The 14530-nt window shown below is 51.7% G+C and overlaps 1 protein-coding gene across 1 annotated transcript; it reads right to left on the bottom strand.

Annotated features, from left to right (window-relative positions):
* Positions 1–602: 602 nt before the first annotated feature.
* Positions 603–10585, bottom strand: NRSN2 (neurensin 2). Its single transcript, XM_028735565.2, has 3 exons — positions 9972–10585; positions 3641–3834; positions 603–1306 (listed from the first exon to the last, which is right to left on the bottom strand). Exons 2-3 carry the CDS (start codon positions 3827–3829, stop codon positions 902–904), a joined length of 594 nt encoding a protein of 197 aa, XP_028591398.2. The 5' UTR covers positions 3830–3834; positions 9972–10585; the 3' UTR covers positions 603–901.
* Positions 10586–14530: the final 3945 nt, after the last annotated feature.

The following is a 14530-nucleotide window of genomic DNA, read 5'->3' on the forward strand; positions in this document are numbered from 1 at the left end:
TGGCTCTGTGTCCCTTCCATTTAAACAGACGAGCGCATGAGAATTGCCGGTGGCACCTTCTTGTCTGAAAACTCACTGTGACCTTGAGAACCGTGCAGACCGCAGAAATCCAACCGGTGCGGATTCTTCAGGCGTAGCGGTGCAGAGATAGCCGGTTGAATTGCTGCCTATCGTGCAGCTGTTGCCGGCGCAGAGCTTCTGTCCCTTCAAGAGTTGGCAAACTTACTCTTCTCGGCCCCGGAAGGGTTTGCTGAATTGAAGCAAAACCGAGGGGCGAAGGAACTGAGACTGAGTTTTGAGTTTTGGGTTATTTCAAACTTTATTAAGGGAGGTAAAGGTAAAGGGACCCCTGACCATTAGGTCCAGTCGTGGCCGACTCTGGGGTTGCGGCGCTTATCTCGCTTTACTGGCCGAGGGAGCCGGCGTACAGCTTCCGGGTCATGTGGCCAGCATGACTAAGCCACTTCTGGCGAGCCAGAGCAGCGCACGGAAACGCCGTTTACCTTCCCGCCAGAGCGGTACCTATTTATCTACTTGCACTTTGAGGTGCTTTCGAACTGCTAGGTTGGCAGGAGCAGGGACCGAGCAACGGGAGCTCACCCCGTCACGTGGATTCGAACCGCCGACCTTCTGATTGGCAAGCCCTAGGCTCTGTGGTTTAACCCACAGCGCCACCCACGTGCCCTTATTAAGGGAGACATTTCAGAATAGTAAGGGGCCCTGGGGGTGAATTTATGGAACCAAGGGGACGGTGCCATGAAAAAGTTTGGGAGCCACGGGTTCGAAACACGACCTTCAAAGCACGCTGCACCAAACAGCTCAAGGAGGGAAGTGACAGCTTGGAAAGGTATCCTGTGTGGGCCTCGGCGCATGGCTTCTTCCCCTCTCAAAATGTCTGGGTTTACGGCTCTCTCTTAGGCTGAATGCTCTGCACCCAGGGGTCTCTGAAGGGCACAGGAGCTGCTGTGACAATGGCGCCCCGGTGCTGCCCAGGGGAGCCCTCCCGCAAGATGGGGGACAGCTGCTCCTCCTGGTCTTCGCCTTCCTGCCCCCGCTTGCCGCCTCCGTTCAAGTTGCGCAGCCCTGAGGACAGAAGGCAGGCGGTCAGCAGGGTCCCGGCCAGGGCGCATAGCACCGCTCCCACGGCCTGGCAGATCCCCAAGGCGTGGTTGTATTCCACCGCCTGCTGGTCGAGCACCAGGAACTCTGCCTCGCCGATCCCTTCCAGCTTGGGGGGCAGGAGGTACCCCGTGGCCAAAGCCGAGGCCCCAATGAGCAGCAGCAGGGTCCCAGCCGAGAGGGTCACCTGGGGGTGGAAAAGAGCAGGATGAGAATGCAGCAGCTAGACTGGTGACTGGGAATGGCCACTAAGACCACGTAACACTGGTCTTGAAAGACCTACATTGGCTCCCAGTACGTTTCCCAGCACAATTCAAAGTGTTGGTGCTGACCTTGAAAGCTCTAAACGGCCTCAGCCCAGTAGACCTGAAGGAGCGTCTCCACCCCCATCATTTTGCCTGGACGCTGAGGTCCAGCTCCGAGGGCCTTCTGACGGTTCCCTCACTGCGAGATGCCAAGTTACAGGGAACCAGGCAGAGGGCCTTCTTGGTAGTGGCACCCGGCCTGTGGAACACCCTCCCACCAGATGTCAAAGAGAAAAAACAACTTCCAGACTTTTAGAAGACATCTGAAGGCAGCCTTGTTTAAGGAAGCTTTTAATGTTTAATAGGTTATTGTATTTTAGTGTTCTGTTGGAAGCTGCCCAGAGTGGCTGGGGAAACCCAGCCAGATGGGCGGGGTATCAATAATAAATTATTATTATATTACTATTATCACTGTGTACACACAGAGCGGCTTTCATTGCGGAACAAGAAGTTTTGGCTGGGCAAATCAAGGCAGGTGGCTGTGCCCTTCAGTGCACTTCAATGTGGTTCAATTAAGTCAACGGCACTTGGAATGACGCCCCTGAGATGGTAAGAAAAGAAGCAACCTTTGGAGATTTCCCCATAAAACAACGATCCTGTGTATGCTAACTTTCAGGCAAGAGATCCATTTAAATAGGGTTACAGTCCAGATTAGCAAGAGCGCAAGGTAAACGGACCCCTGACCATTAGGTCCAGTTGTGGCCGACTCTGGCATTGTGGCGCTCAGCTCGCTTTACTGGCCGCTTTACTGGGTCATGTGGCCAGCATGACTAAGTCGTTTCTGGCGAACCAGAGCAGCACACAGAAATGCCATTTACCTTCCCGCCAGAGTGGTACCTATTTATCTATTTGCACTTTGATGTGCTTTCGAACTGCTAGGTTGGCAGGAGCGGGGATCGAGCGACGGGAGCTCACCCCTCGCGGGGATTCAAACTGCCGACCTCCTGATCGGCAAGTCCTAGGCTCTGTGGTTTAACCCACAGTGCCACCCACGTCCCTCTAGCAAGAGCTACTTTATCATCATCATCATCATTATTATTATTATTTATTATTTATTCACCACCGCCTCCTCCTCTGAAATGTCTCGAGGTGGCTTGCAAGATGAAATACAAGTGATACAGCAATTAAAACCAGGAAAGTCAAAACAAAATACCTAAACATGCCTAGAACTGGCCTCTGAGCATGCCAGAAGTGCCTCTTGAGTGCATGCAAAGTGCTTTCCCCACACACTTCAGTACCCAAGATCACCCAGTGCACACCTGAGATCAGCTGAACAAATGCTTCCCGGCTGGTTGTGGCTCAGCCTTTGCCGACCTGGGTATTCCCAAGTATTTGGGACTGAAGCTCCCATCAGCTTCAACCAGTGCATTTGAGGGGGCGCCCAGTTGGCAAGGCTGCATTAGCCCCCTCCCTAAGCTTTTTAAAGATTGAAGTCCCCTCCATCCCTAAGACCGTCCCTGCAATTCAAGGAAGGGACCACAAATCCCAGACTCAGGGCAGTAATGCGGCGTGGCAGAGGATTCCTAGCCAGTGGGTGCAACAGCTGATTGGAGCTCTCGAATCGCCCAGGGGTGAACCCTGCCAAGGTGGCACCGGGAGGCACAAACCCTGGAGCTTGAAGCTTGTTGTGAGTGGCAGGACGTGACCTCCAGAACCCCATGCTCCTTCTGGGAGCGCCAGGATGCTCCAGCACATGTCTGCAGGTGGCGCCAGAGTCATCCCAGAAGCTGCCTGGTCCTCGTTGACCTGAGGTTGCTCCCAGTGGAGACCCGGGCATCTGCCTGGCCTGGCCTGGCCTTAGCAATCGCTGCTACCTTCCTATAATACTCGCTGGCTGCCTGTTCCCTTGCAGAGGTGCCCTGGGTTTGCCGCCGCCACACTCCCCCTCCCATTTGCATGCAGAAGGTCCCTGGTCCACCCCACTGGCAGCATCCCCAGGTAGGGAATCTCCTGTGCTGGAAGCTCTAGTTGGCTGCTGCCTGCCAGAGTAGGCATTCCTGAGCTAGATTGACCAGCAGTCTGGCTCAATTTAAGGCAGCTTCCTATATCCCTAACGAATAAACTCTGCACATGCTCAAGGGGCAGTTTTTCTTAAGCTGCTTTAATAAACGCTGGCGGTGGGGAGAAGGAGGAACTCTTCGCATGCTCAGAGGCGCTTAGTCTGAAAGGCCTGAAAGCAGCAACAACAAAAGGCAGGCACTTGTTGCAGTCCTTACCTTCCAGAGGACAGAAGACCAGCCGCTGCTGGCTGGAGATTTTGGGGGCAAATCCAGTTCGCCGTCCAGATTCGCTCCGGTGCAGTCCTCATAGAAGAGGTGCAGGTAGGAACGAACCCCGTACCATTTCCCCCGCTCCATGCCTGGGCCCCGGCTGCAGCCGCATGAATGTTGGCAGGATGTGGGCATTGGACCTGAGTGGGGCACAGCAAACACCTCAGGCTCGCTCGGTTCCAAGAGGCCGGACGGCTGTTCCGTCGAAACCAGACGGACAGGAAGGACTTCGAGAGGAAATAGGGTACCGCGCTGAATATTGGGACGGGTCTGCAGGTCATGGGATTGTTCCACCACCAGGTACAGAATGTGTTATACAGATGGGACCTGCAACTAAATTTTGCAGCCTGGAGTGCTCCCTGCTCAAGCAGCCGGCCATGACCTCTCCCAGGTTGCTCCATTCCGTCCCCACTTCTCCTAGTTTTCTGTCTCCACTAACATTACCAGCAGCACCCAGCTAGGATCCTGTGCCCATTGGACATGTTGAATCTTCATGGGGCTTGTTGGAGGATTCCCCCCTCTCTCTTAAAAGAGGGTTATTGATTGTTTTCCAAACCTCAGGCTGGACACAGGACTCCACATGTGGTGTGACCAAGGCAGAATAGAGTGATACTATTGCTTCCCTTTTTGAATTATGGTGCCGGAGGAGACTCTTGAGAGTCCCATGGACTGCAAGAAGATCAAACCTCTCCATTCTGAAGGAAATCAGCCCTGAGTGCTCACTGAAAGGACAGATCCTGAAGCTGAGGCTCCAAGACTTTGGCCACCTCATGAGAAGAGAAGACTCCCTGGAAAAGACCTTGATGCTGGGAAAGATGGAGGGCACAAGGAGAAGGGGACGACAGAGGACGAGATGGTTGGATGGTGTTCTCGAAGCTACCAGCATGAGTTTAAGCCAACCTGTGGGAGGCAGTGGAAGACAGGAGGGCCTGGCGTGCTCTGGTCCAGGGGGTCACGAAGAGTCGGGCACGACTAAGCGACTAAACAACATTGTTTTCCTTGAACTGGACACTAGACTTCTGTTGATGCAGCCGAGAATAACATTAGCTTTTTTTGCCGCTGCATCACCCTGTTGGCTCATGTTCATCTTGTGGTCCACTAGCCCCAGATGCTGGCCTAGATGGCCACTGGCCTGATCCAGCAGCCGAGCTCTCCTTCGGAGAAGCAAATTCACCTTTAGGACTACTTGGAAGGCAAGTCATATTGGTGTAAGGATAGTACAGTCATACCTCGGGTTACAGATGCTTCAGGTTGCGTTTTTTCGGGTTACGGACTCGCCGAAACCCAGAAGCACCGGAACGGGTTACTTCTGGGTTTCGGCGGTCGCACATGCACAGAAGTGCTAAATTGCGCTTTGCGCATGCACAGAAGTGCTGAATCGCAACTTGCCCGTGTGCACATGCGGTGCTGCAGGTTGCGAACACTGCGGGTTGCAAACGTTTGCAACCCGAGCATCCACTGTACTGTAATGTTGTTGTTGTTGTTGTTGTTTAGTCGTTTAGTCGTGTCCGACTCTTTGTGACCCCCTGGACCAGAGCACGCCAGGCCCTCCTGTCTTCCACTGCCTCCCGCAGTTTGGCCAAACTCATGATTATAGCTTCGAGAACACTGTCCCACCATCTCGTCCTCTGTTGCCCCCTTCTCCTTGGGCCCTCCATCTTTCCCAACATCAGGGTCTTTTCCAGGGAGTCTTCTCTTCTCATGAGGTGGCCAAAGTATTGGAGCCTCAGCTTCAGGATCTGTCCTTCCAGTGAGCACTCAGGGCTGATTTCCTTCAGAATGGAGAGGTTTGTTCTTCCTGCAGTCCATGGGACTCTCAAGAGTCTCCTCCAGCACCAGAATTCAAAAGCATCAATTCTTCGGCGATCAGCCTTCTTTATAGTCCAGCTTTCACTGTAATGATAGCTTAGTTTGAATGTGAACTCAGCATTGAATCATGGAACCCTAGAATTGGGTCATCTGGTCCAATGCCCTGCAGAATCTCAGCTAAAGCATCCATGACAGATAGCCATCTAACCTCGGCTTAAAATATGCTGGTTTCCTGAAACAATTGCCGTCATGCAACCCTGGAATCCCACCCAGAATAGTTCCAGGAGAAGAGGGTCCTCCAGGCGTTTATTAACGGATCCTTCTCCATTAAGGGCACTTGTGATAACAGCTGGGCACTTCTCCAAAATGACTTGTTGGCTTCAGCAACTGACAGGGGCAGATTGGGGACATTTTTGGGTGGCCTGAGGGGAGACCCCCACCCCATCTGTAAGCTGATCGTGAGCCCCTTTCGAGTTTGGCAGGATGCTGTTGGTTCTGGAAAGATGGAGGGACTGCTCTGTTTCTATACAGTGGTACCTTGGTTCTCAAACGCCTTGGTTCCCAAACGCCGAAAACCCAGAAGTAAGTGCCCCGGTTTTGGAATGTTTTTCGGAAGTCAAATGTCCGATGTGGCTGTCAGCTATTGCTTCCGGGGCGCCTGCACCAATCAGAAGCTGCGCCTTGGTTTTCAAACATTTCTCAAGTCAAACGGACTTCCGGAACGGATTAAGTTTGGCGCTTTTGTTTTTGCTATTCATTTTGTGTTTTTGTTTTTGAGGCTTTTTCGGTTAATTTGTTTTTGTTTTTGTGGAACCCAGTTCAGCTACAGTACTGATTGATTGATTGATTGATTGATTGATTGTGTGACTGTGGAAATGGATAAAAGCCCGCCATCCAAACAACGACTATCATCAGTGCAGGTAAGAAAAAAAAATATTTTTACTTTTTATCATCTACATCTTAATTATTTTATAGTGCAGCACATTGATTATCGCTTTCATTTTATGGATCAATAGTCTCGTTAGATAGTAAAATTCATGTTAAATTGCTGTTTTAGGGGTTGTTTTTAAAAGTCTGGAACGGATTAATCCATTTTGCATTACTTTCTATGGGAAAGCTCGTCTTGGTTTTGGAACACTTTGGTTTTGGAACGGACTTCTGGAAAGGATTAAGTTTGAGAACCAAGGTACCACTGTATTCACGTCCAGCTCTTCCTCCATCTAGGAGGACCATGCAGGGCTGGCCTCGCTGGTTTTTTTTTGGTGTGTGCTCACCACAACCCTGTGAGGTAGGATTGTCTAAGAGGGACTGGCTGAAACAAGCACACAGTCTCCCCCACCACGATCTTTGTGGCCAGGGACAAACTACACATTACAAACAAATTGTTTTTAGGGTTTTTTTGCTTTATTTTAATGGTATTATTTAGATGAATGGTAGGAAGGGCAGGGTATAAATTTAATAAATACAGTGATACCTCGGGTTACATACGCTTCAGGTTACAGACTCCACTAACCCAGAAATCATACCTCGGATTAAGAACTTTGCTTCAGGATGAGAACAGAAATTGCGCAGCAGTGGCGTGGCGGCAGCAGGAGGCCCCATTAGCTAAAGTGGTACCTCAGGTTAAGAACAGTTTCAGGTTAAGAATGGACCTCTGGAATGAATTAAGTTCTTAACCCGAAGTACCACTGTTGATAGTAGAAATCAATCAATAAATGAACGTAACAGAGCAGTCACATCCATAAAGGTAGTTTGGGAAGGGCACCATTTTGCAAAGAGAAGTAGCTTTGGGAGGGGGCCAGATTGAGAAGAGGGGGAGAGGCCTCCAGGACGTTTCTGAGCACAATTCAAAGTGTTGGTGCTGGCCTTTAAAGCCCTAAATGCTCCCTTGGCCTGGTATACCTGAAGGAGCGTCTCCACCCCCATTGTCCAGCCCTGAGATCCAGCTCTGAGGGCCTTCTGGCGGTTCCCTCCCTGCAAGAAGTGAGGTTACAGGGAACCAGGCAGAGGGCCTTCTCGGTGGTGGCACCCACTCTGTGGAACGCCCTCGCATCAGATGTCAAGGAAGTAAACAACTCTCTGACGTTTAGAAGTCATCTGAAGGCAGCCCTGTTTAGGGACACTTTTAATGTTTATTGGTTATTGTGTTTTTAATATTCTGTTGAGAGCCGCCCAGAGTGGCTGGGGAAACCCAGCCAGATGGGCGTGGTAGAAATAAATTATTATTATTATTATTATTATTATTATTATTATTATTATTATGGGGAGGGGCATGGGACCCCCTGCAAACAAGGGGTGTGCAATGCATCATGATGCCCTGGGGTGTGTTTGTGTGTGTTTGCATATAAATGGTAGTGCCAGAATATTGCTGTTCCTGCACCACCACACACACAAACCAGGAACAAAACCAGCACCTTGGATCAGAGAAACTTTCTCAGATCCTTCAGACAAAAAGTGGAGAAGGTTTTCCTGCACCTCCAAGAAGCATCCAGGTGCTGCAATTTATTTATTTATCACATTTATAACCCCGCCTGTTCCTCCAAGGAGCTTGAGATGGTTCCCCTCTATTCCATCTCAACAACAACCTTGTGAGGTATGCTAGGCTGAGAGAGGAAGTGACTGGCTGCCAAGGTCACCCACGGTGACCTTTGCTGCCGTGTGGGCATTCGAACCCTGGTCCCTCCCGGGCCATGGTCCAGCTCTCGCTAGCCACTATGCCGCACTGCCCCTCTTTGCAATGCCTCCTTGCAGCCCTGTGGGAGGAAGACTGGCTGCCCTTCCCCCCTCCTTCCCTCCCGCTTCCCTTTCTGCTCCCCACACCCCACCCCATCAGTTCAGCCTGCCTGGCTGTGAGCTGGCTGCATCCTGTTTCCCTGATTGGCCGTTGCCATGGGGACCGCCTCACGCAGAGAGGAGGGAGGATGGCTGCAAAGCCCGCTCCATCCTTCAGCATGCTGAGAGCCAGACCCAGATCCAAGGGCTGCTGGGGTGGGGAGGGAGCAAGCGCTGAACCCATGGAGTTCCTCCTTCTGGAAAGGGCCTTATCCCAGCCTCCGTCCTGTATCCTAAAACCCTTCAGCAAGGTTAGGCTACCCGGCAGGGAGAGGAAAAGGCTGCTGTTGCTTTTAATCGCTTTTATTCAACAGAACAGCCTTCCGCAAACTGAGAGGCAGTGTTGTGCAGTGGCTAGAGTGGTTCTCTTGTGAACCACCCTGGGATCTTCATTGGGGTTTTTTTTTTAAAAAAAAGAAAGAACAATTTTTGTCCATGGAGGCACAGGTCAATTCTGTGTCCAGGGCAGCTGTTTACTAGCTCCATCTGGTATGCCCAGGTCGCGTTTTGCTGCTTCCGCGCATGCGCATGACGTCATTTTGAGCGTCTGCGCATGCGCGAGCAGCGAAACCCAGGCGTAACATTCTCCGTTACTTCTGGGTTGCCGCCGAGCACAACCCAAAAGTGCTCAAACTGAAGCACATTCAACTCGAGGTACGACTGTATTTTAATATTTTGTTGGAAGCCGCCCAGAGTGGCTGGAGAAGCCCAGCCAGATGGGCGGGGTATAAATAATAAATTATTATTGTTATTACTCCAGCAGTGGAGGAAGAACAGTGTCAGGTGTGCGTGCAGGAGCCAGGCCCTGTGACCAATAGGACTCTGCAGGACTGGGGCCTTCCTAAGTTTGTTCTGGAGAGGCAAGGCGCGGCCACACAGGTGAGGCTGATTGGTAACTCACAGCACCAATCTGGAAGGGATATAAGGTCAGCGTCTTCCCTTCGGCTCTTTGCCACAGTAACACGTTCCCTGCCTTGCTACGTTTGATTCCTTGACTCCCTGCTTCCTGATCCTCGGACCCCTGGCTTCTGGACTCCTGGTTCTCTGACTCTCGGACTCTGGGCTTCCTGACTCCTGGCTTCTGGACCCCCGTTCCTGCTCCCACCCCGCCATCTTGCCCCCGGTCCTGACGTCCCCAGCTGGGACTTCGATCGCCCATGAACCATTGTGGCCGCTGATTGTCTTAACTGGGTCATGGCCTGGACCTTCTATTTCCCCCTCCTGGTATAGCAGAAGTGTCAGGACTGGCCCTATCCACTTTCCCCCTACTAATAAGAACATAAGAAGAGGCTGCTGGGTCAGGCCAGTGTGGCCCATCTAGGCCAGCATCCTGTTCTCACAGATGCCCCAATAAGAAAACCCGTAAGCAGGACTCGAACCCAGACCCCTGTCCCCTCCTCCTGTGGTTTCCAGCAACAGGCATTCAGGAGCATTGCCGCTACCAACTGTGGAGTCATCCTGACTAGAAGCTCTCAATAGCCCTGTCCTAATTGGTCTGATCCTGTTTCATTTCAAAGCGGGTGGCCGTCCCTGCCTGCTGTGGCAGGGAGTCCCATAGCTTAACGGGGCGAAGAACTGCTTCATTTCATCTGTCCTGGGCCTTCCAACAAAGATCTGTTCCGCCGCGGCTCCTCACCTGCGTTTTGGGCACCAGCCAAAGAAGTCCTCCTAGCGCATCTCTCTGCCTCTCCGCCGGCAGCGACAAGCCACAGGTGGGCACCCGCCAGAGTGGAAGAGACAGGGCAGTCGCCGCTGCCGCCAGTTCACAAAGGAGGCAGGCTGCGTCATCTGTGCCAGGCAGCAAAATGCCAAATGCCCTTTTGCCACCCCCTCACAGCCAGGTCAGCCGGGCAGGGTGCTTGGCGGGGCGGCCGTTCCTCTGTGGCAGCAGGCAGAGACGAGGTTTGCTGCCCGCCGGCGGCTGCGAGCGCAGCTCCAGAGTGCCAGGCTGCCAGTGTCTGAGTCAGTCGCTCTCGGAAACGGATGTCTCCACGGGGACGAGAGCAGCTTTCTCGAGAGCGCAATGCCTCCCCGCCCGCCTGGCTGAGTCACGGCTGGCCTCGGCTGCCCACACCTCTGGCAGGCCCCAAATATTCGGAGCCCGGCAGCCGGGAAGCCGAGAAGGGAGAGTCGCTTTCGCTCTCTGAGGATGAACGTGGCAGCTTCTGCGGAATCCAATTATCTTATTAACTGGGACCTTGCAGACAGGAGGAATCTAACACAAGCTCTGCGGGGAAGATGGACCTCTCTGTGCCCGTACAGAAGGCAACTGGTTTTGACGCCCCTCCAGCGCTAAATGGGCTTAGGATCCACCGTCGGAACTGGGGGCACGATCCACCTGTCTATTCCATGGAGAAATGGTGGGATTAAAATATTGTTGCAGGCCACCCCGATTTCGTCAGATGGGTGGGGTACATTATTATTATTATTATTTTAATCTCCGAGCAGTGTGAGATTCCAGAGGTTCCAGGTGCTTACCCAGAGTTTGTATTTCCTGGAGTTAAGTACCACTGGTACACCATTTTCACCAAATTTTCCTCTGATTGTGTAACATGCCATAAATTTAATATCACATCTCCATAATTTCTCCCATTGATCCAGCCGAATTGCATAACCTATATCGCATGCCCATTTAGTCATAACTTCTTTTACTTCTTCATCCTTTAACTCCTATTCTAATAATAAATTATACATTTTGGATATATTCTTGTTCGAGTTTTGTAATAATACTTTTCGTGATTTTGATTCTTCTTTTTCAAATCCTATTGCTTTGTCCTGATTAAATATTTGGGCAATCTGATGATATTGGAACAGTGTGGTGCAGTACTGGGTCACCTCTTCATATGGTCTTAATTTTATTTATTTTTTAATTAATTTTTTAAAAAAAGAGTTTGTATTTCCTTCAGGAACGAGGCACAGCAGAGACTGTGGTGTTTTCATGCTATGTGGTTTATTTACACATATATATACACCATATTTTCCCGTGTAAAAGACGCCCCCGTGCATAAGACGCTGCCTATTTTGGGGGACTCCAAATTAAGAAACAACCCCCTCAGCACTACCTGTGTATAAGACGAGCCCCAATTCTAAACCTAATTTTCTGGTGGAAAAAAACCCCTAATCTTATACACGGAAAAATACAGTATATACAACTTGAGTCTGCAATGTGGGGGTTCATATCATGAACACTCCAAAACGCTCTTGTTTCTCATGCAGAAATCAGCCATGGCTTTCTCTCTGTTGGCTGTACTTGGGTAAATTAACCAAGCCTGGAGAGCTCTGTTGGTTTGAGCGTGGTGCTGCCAGCGCCAAGGTTGCAGGTTTGATCCCCTAATGGGACTGCATTGCATTGCCTGGGGGTCACGGGAGTCAAGCAACATCTAGAACATGGGTAGGCAAACTAAGGCCCGGGGGCCGGATCTGGCCCAATCACCTTTTCAATACGGCCTGCAGATGGTCTGGGAATCAGCGTGTTTTTTCATGAGTAGAATGTGTCCTTTTATTTAAAATGCATCTCTGGGTTATTTGTGGGGCCTACCTGGTGTTTTTTTGGGTGGGACGCGGGTGGCGCTGTGGGTTAAACCACAGAGTCTAGGACTTACCAATCAGAAGGTCGGCGGTTCGAATCCCCACTACGGGGTGAGCTCCCATTGCTCGCGGTCCCTGCTCCTGCCAACCTAGCAGTTCGAAAGCACCTCAAAGTGTAAGTAGATCAATAGGTACCGCTCCGGCGGGAAGGTAAACGGCGTTTCCGTGCGCTGCTCTGGTTCGCCAGAAGCGGCTTAGTCATGCTGGCCACATGACCCGGAAGCTGTACGCCGGATCCCTCGGCCAATAAAGCAAGATGAGCGCCGCAACCCCAGAGTCGGTCACGACTGGACCTAATGGTCAGGGGTCCCTTTACCTTTAGCTGGTGTTTTTACCTTTAGCTGGTGTTTACTTAAAATGCATCTCTGGGTTATTTGTGGGGTATAGGAATCCATTCATCCCCCCCCCCCCCATTATAGTCCAGCCCTCCACAAGGTCTGAGGGACAGTGGACCGGCCCCCTGCTGAAAAAGTTTGCTGACCCCTGATCTAGAAGGCACCAGGCTAGGGAAAGATGACCCCTAGCCCCCTCGCACAACTGCTTGCATGCACACTTGTCTCCCTCCACAGTTTCCAGGTTGCTTTCAATCGATCCAGATCCCAGGGTGAATGGAAGACTTCCAGAGCGTTTGTCCAATCCAGAGACTGTCTGCATCACTGGGCCAGCAACAGCGGGCTTTGGAGTCTGCCTTTCCGTTGCTAGGAAACGATGGCGGCCGAGATGCTCTGTTGCTGGGATGCTGATGCTGTGGAGGGAGAGCTGGCGAGGAGAGAGTGCCAGCTTCCCTGTTGCCAGGATACGCCTGTTGTCGGGAGAGAGGAAAGGTGTGGCTTGTTGCCAAGGTGCCTCAGCGAAGCCAAGCGCTTGGTCCTAGCAACAGCGCACCTCTCGCTGGTACCCTGTGCCCATTCCTCCGCAGGGCAGCTGATTGGTCCAGGGCAAGGGACCGAGGCACCGAGTGGCAGATTCCATCCACAGGTGCCATGGGAACTAGTTGCCAGCCACCTCCCGGTCTCCTGGCTCTCCTGCAGAGTTTGCAAGCATGCCAGGAAGGCTGTGGCTCAGTGACAGGAGCAGCTGTTTTGAATGCAGAAGGATCCAGGCCCAATGCTTGGTATCTGCAGGTAAAGGTAAAGGGACTCCTGACCATTAGGTCCAGTCGTGGCCGACTCTGGGGTTGTGGCGCTCATCTCGCTTTACTGGCCGAGGGAGCTGGCATACAGCTTCCGGGTCATGTGGCCAGCATGACTAAGCCGCTTCTGGCGAACCAGAGCAGCGCACGGAAACGCCGTTTACCTTCCCGCCGGAGCGGTACAGTCATACCTCGAGTTGAATGTGCTTTGGGTTGAATGCGTTCAAGTTGCACTCCACGGCAACCCGGAAATAACGGAGCGCGTGACTTCCAGGTTCCGCCGCTCGTGCATGCACAGTCGCTCAAAATGACATCATGCGCATGCGTAGAAGCGGCGAAACGCGACCCACGCGTGCACAGACGCGCCGTCACATCTTGCATTCCATTCGGGATGCAAACGGGGCTCCGGAACGGATCCCATTCGCATCACAGGGTACCGCTGTACCTATTTACCATATTTTTCGCTCTATAGGACACACCAGACCACAAGACGCACCTAGTTTTTGGAGGAGGAAAACAAGAAAAATAATATTCTGAATCTCAGAAGCCAGAACAGCAAGAGGGATCGCTGCGCAGTGAAAGCAGCAATCCCTCTTGCTGTTCTGGCTTCTGGGATAGCTGCGCAGCCTGCATTCGCTCCATAAGACGCACACACATTACCCCTTACTTTTTAGGAGGGAAAAAGTGAGTCCTATAGAGCAAAAAATACGGTATCTACTTGCACTTTGCCAAACTGCTAGGTTGGCAGGAGCAGGGACCGAGCAACGGGAGCTCACCTCCTCGCGGGGATTCGAACCGCCGACCTTCTGATCAGCAAACCCTAGGCTCTGTGGTTTAACCCACAGCGCCACCCGCGTCTATCTGGAGGTAGAACTGGGCAAATGACCCCTGTCTGAAACTCCAGAGACCCTCTGTTGCTCAGTGCAGATGATACTCAGTATTGTCCCAAATACTACTATCAGAACTACGATGTCCCAAATACCTCGACAAAGAGGCAGGATGGAAAGTTAGTTCATTGCCAGTGGCAGATTTAGGTGTTCTGTTAAATAGCAACTGTTTGCCACATTTTTTTTTTAAAGTGTATTTTTAACACCTGGGAAGGGTGTGGGGAATTTTCTGATACGTACACCAGCATTTTCAGGGCTAGACCAATCCTGAATGTACCTCTCAGGTGACTCCTTTTCTCTGGCACCAATGGGGGCAGAAAGTTGGGGGAGCCCCAAGTTGCTGGGCAAACACAGCCTTCGACTAACACTCCCAGCGAGGTGCTTGTTGTGTGTCCAGGCAAAAGGTCTTGTCTGCTTTCTCATTGTGAGGGTGGGAGTCAGGAAGACAGCCAGTTTTAGATCTTGGGCTACTCTTTCCCTCCTGCCTAACTGTCAATTTAGCAACAGGCATGTTGACCTGGAGTCATGATTCTCACTTAAGACACAAGAAGTCCACCCACTTGCATGCCTTGCTGGGGAAGAGGTGGT

The sequence above is a fragment of the Podarcis muralis genome, chromosome 5, assembly GCF_964188315.1.
Source record: "Podarcis muralis chromosome 5, rPodMur119.hap1.1, whole genome shotgun sequence".
Taxonomy (NCBI): Eukaryota; Metazoa; Chordata; class Lepidosauria; order Squamata; family Lacertidae; genus Podarcis; species Podarcis muralis.

Coding starts and splice junctions, on each gene's coding strand:
- NRSN2 (XM_028735565.2), bottom strand. CDS start 3,829: ATGCCCACATCCTGCCAACATTCATGCGGCTGCAGCCGGGGCCCAGGC. Junction 1,307..3,640: donor GGTCTTCTGTCCTCTGGAAG/GTAAGGACTGCA, acceptor TTCCACCCCCAG/GTGACCCTCTCGGCTGGGAC.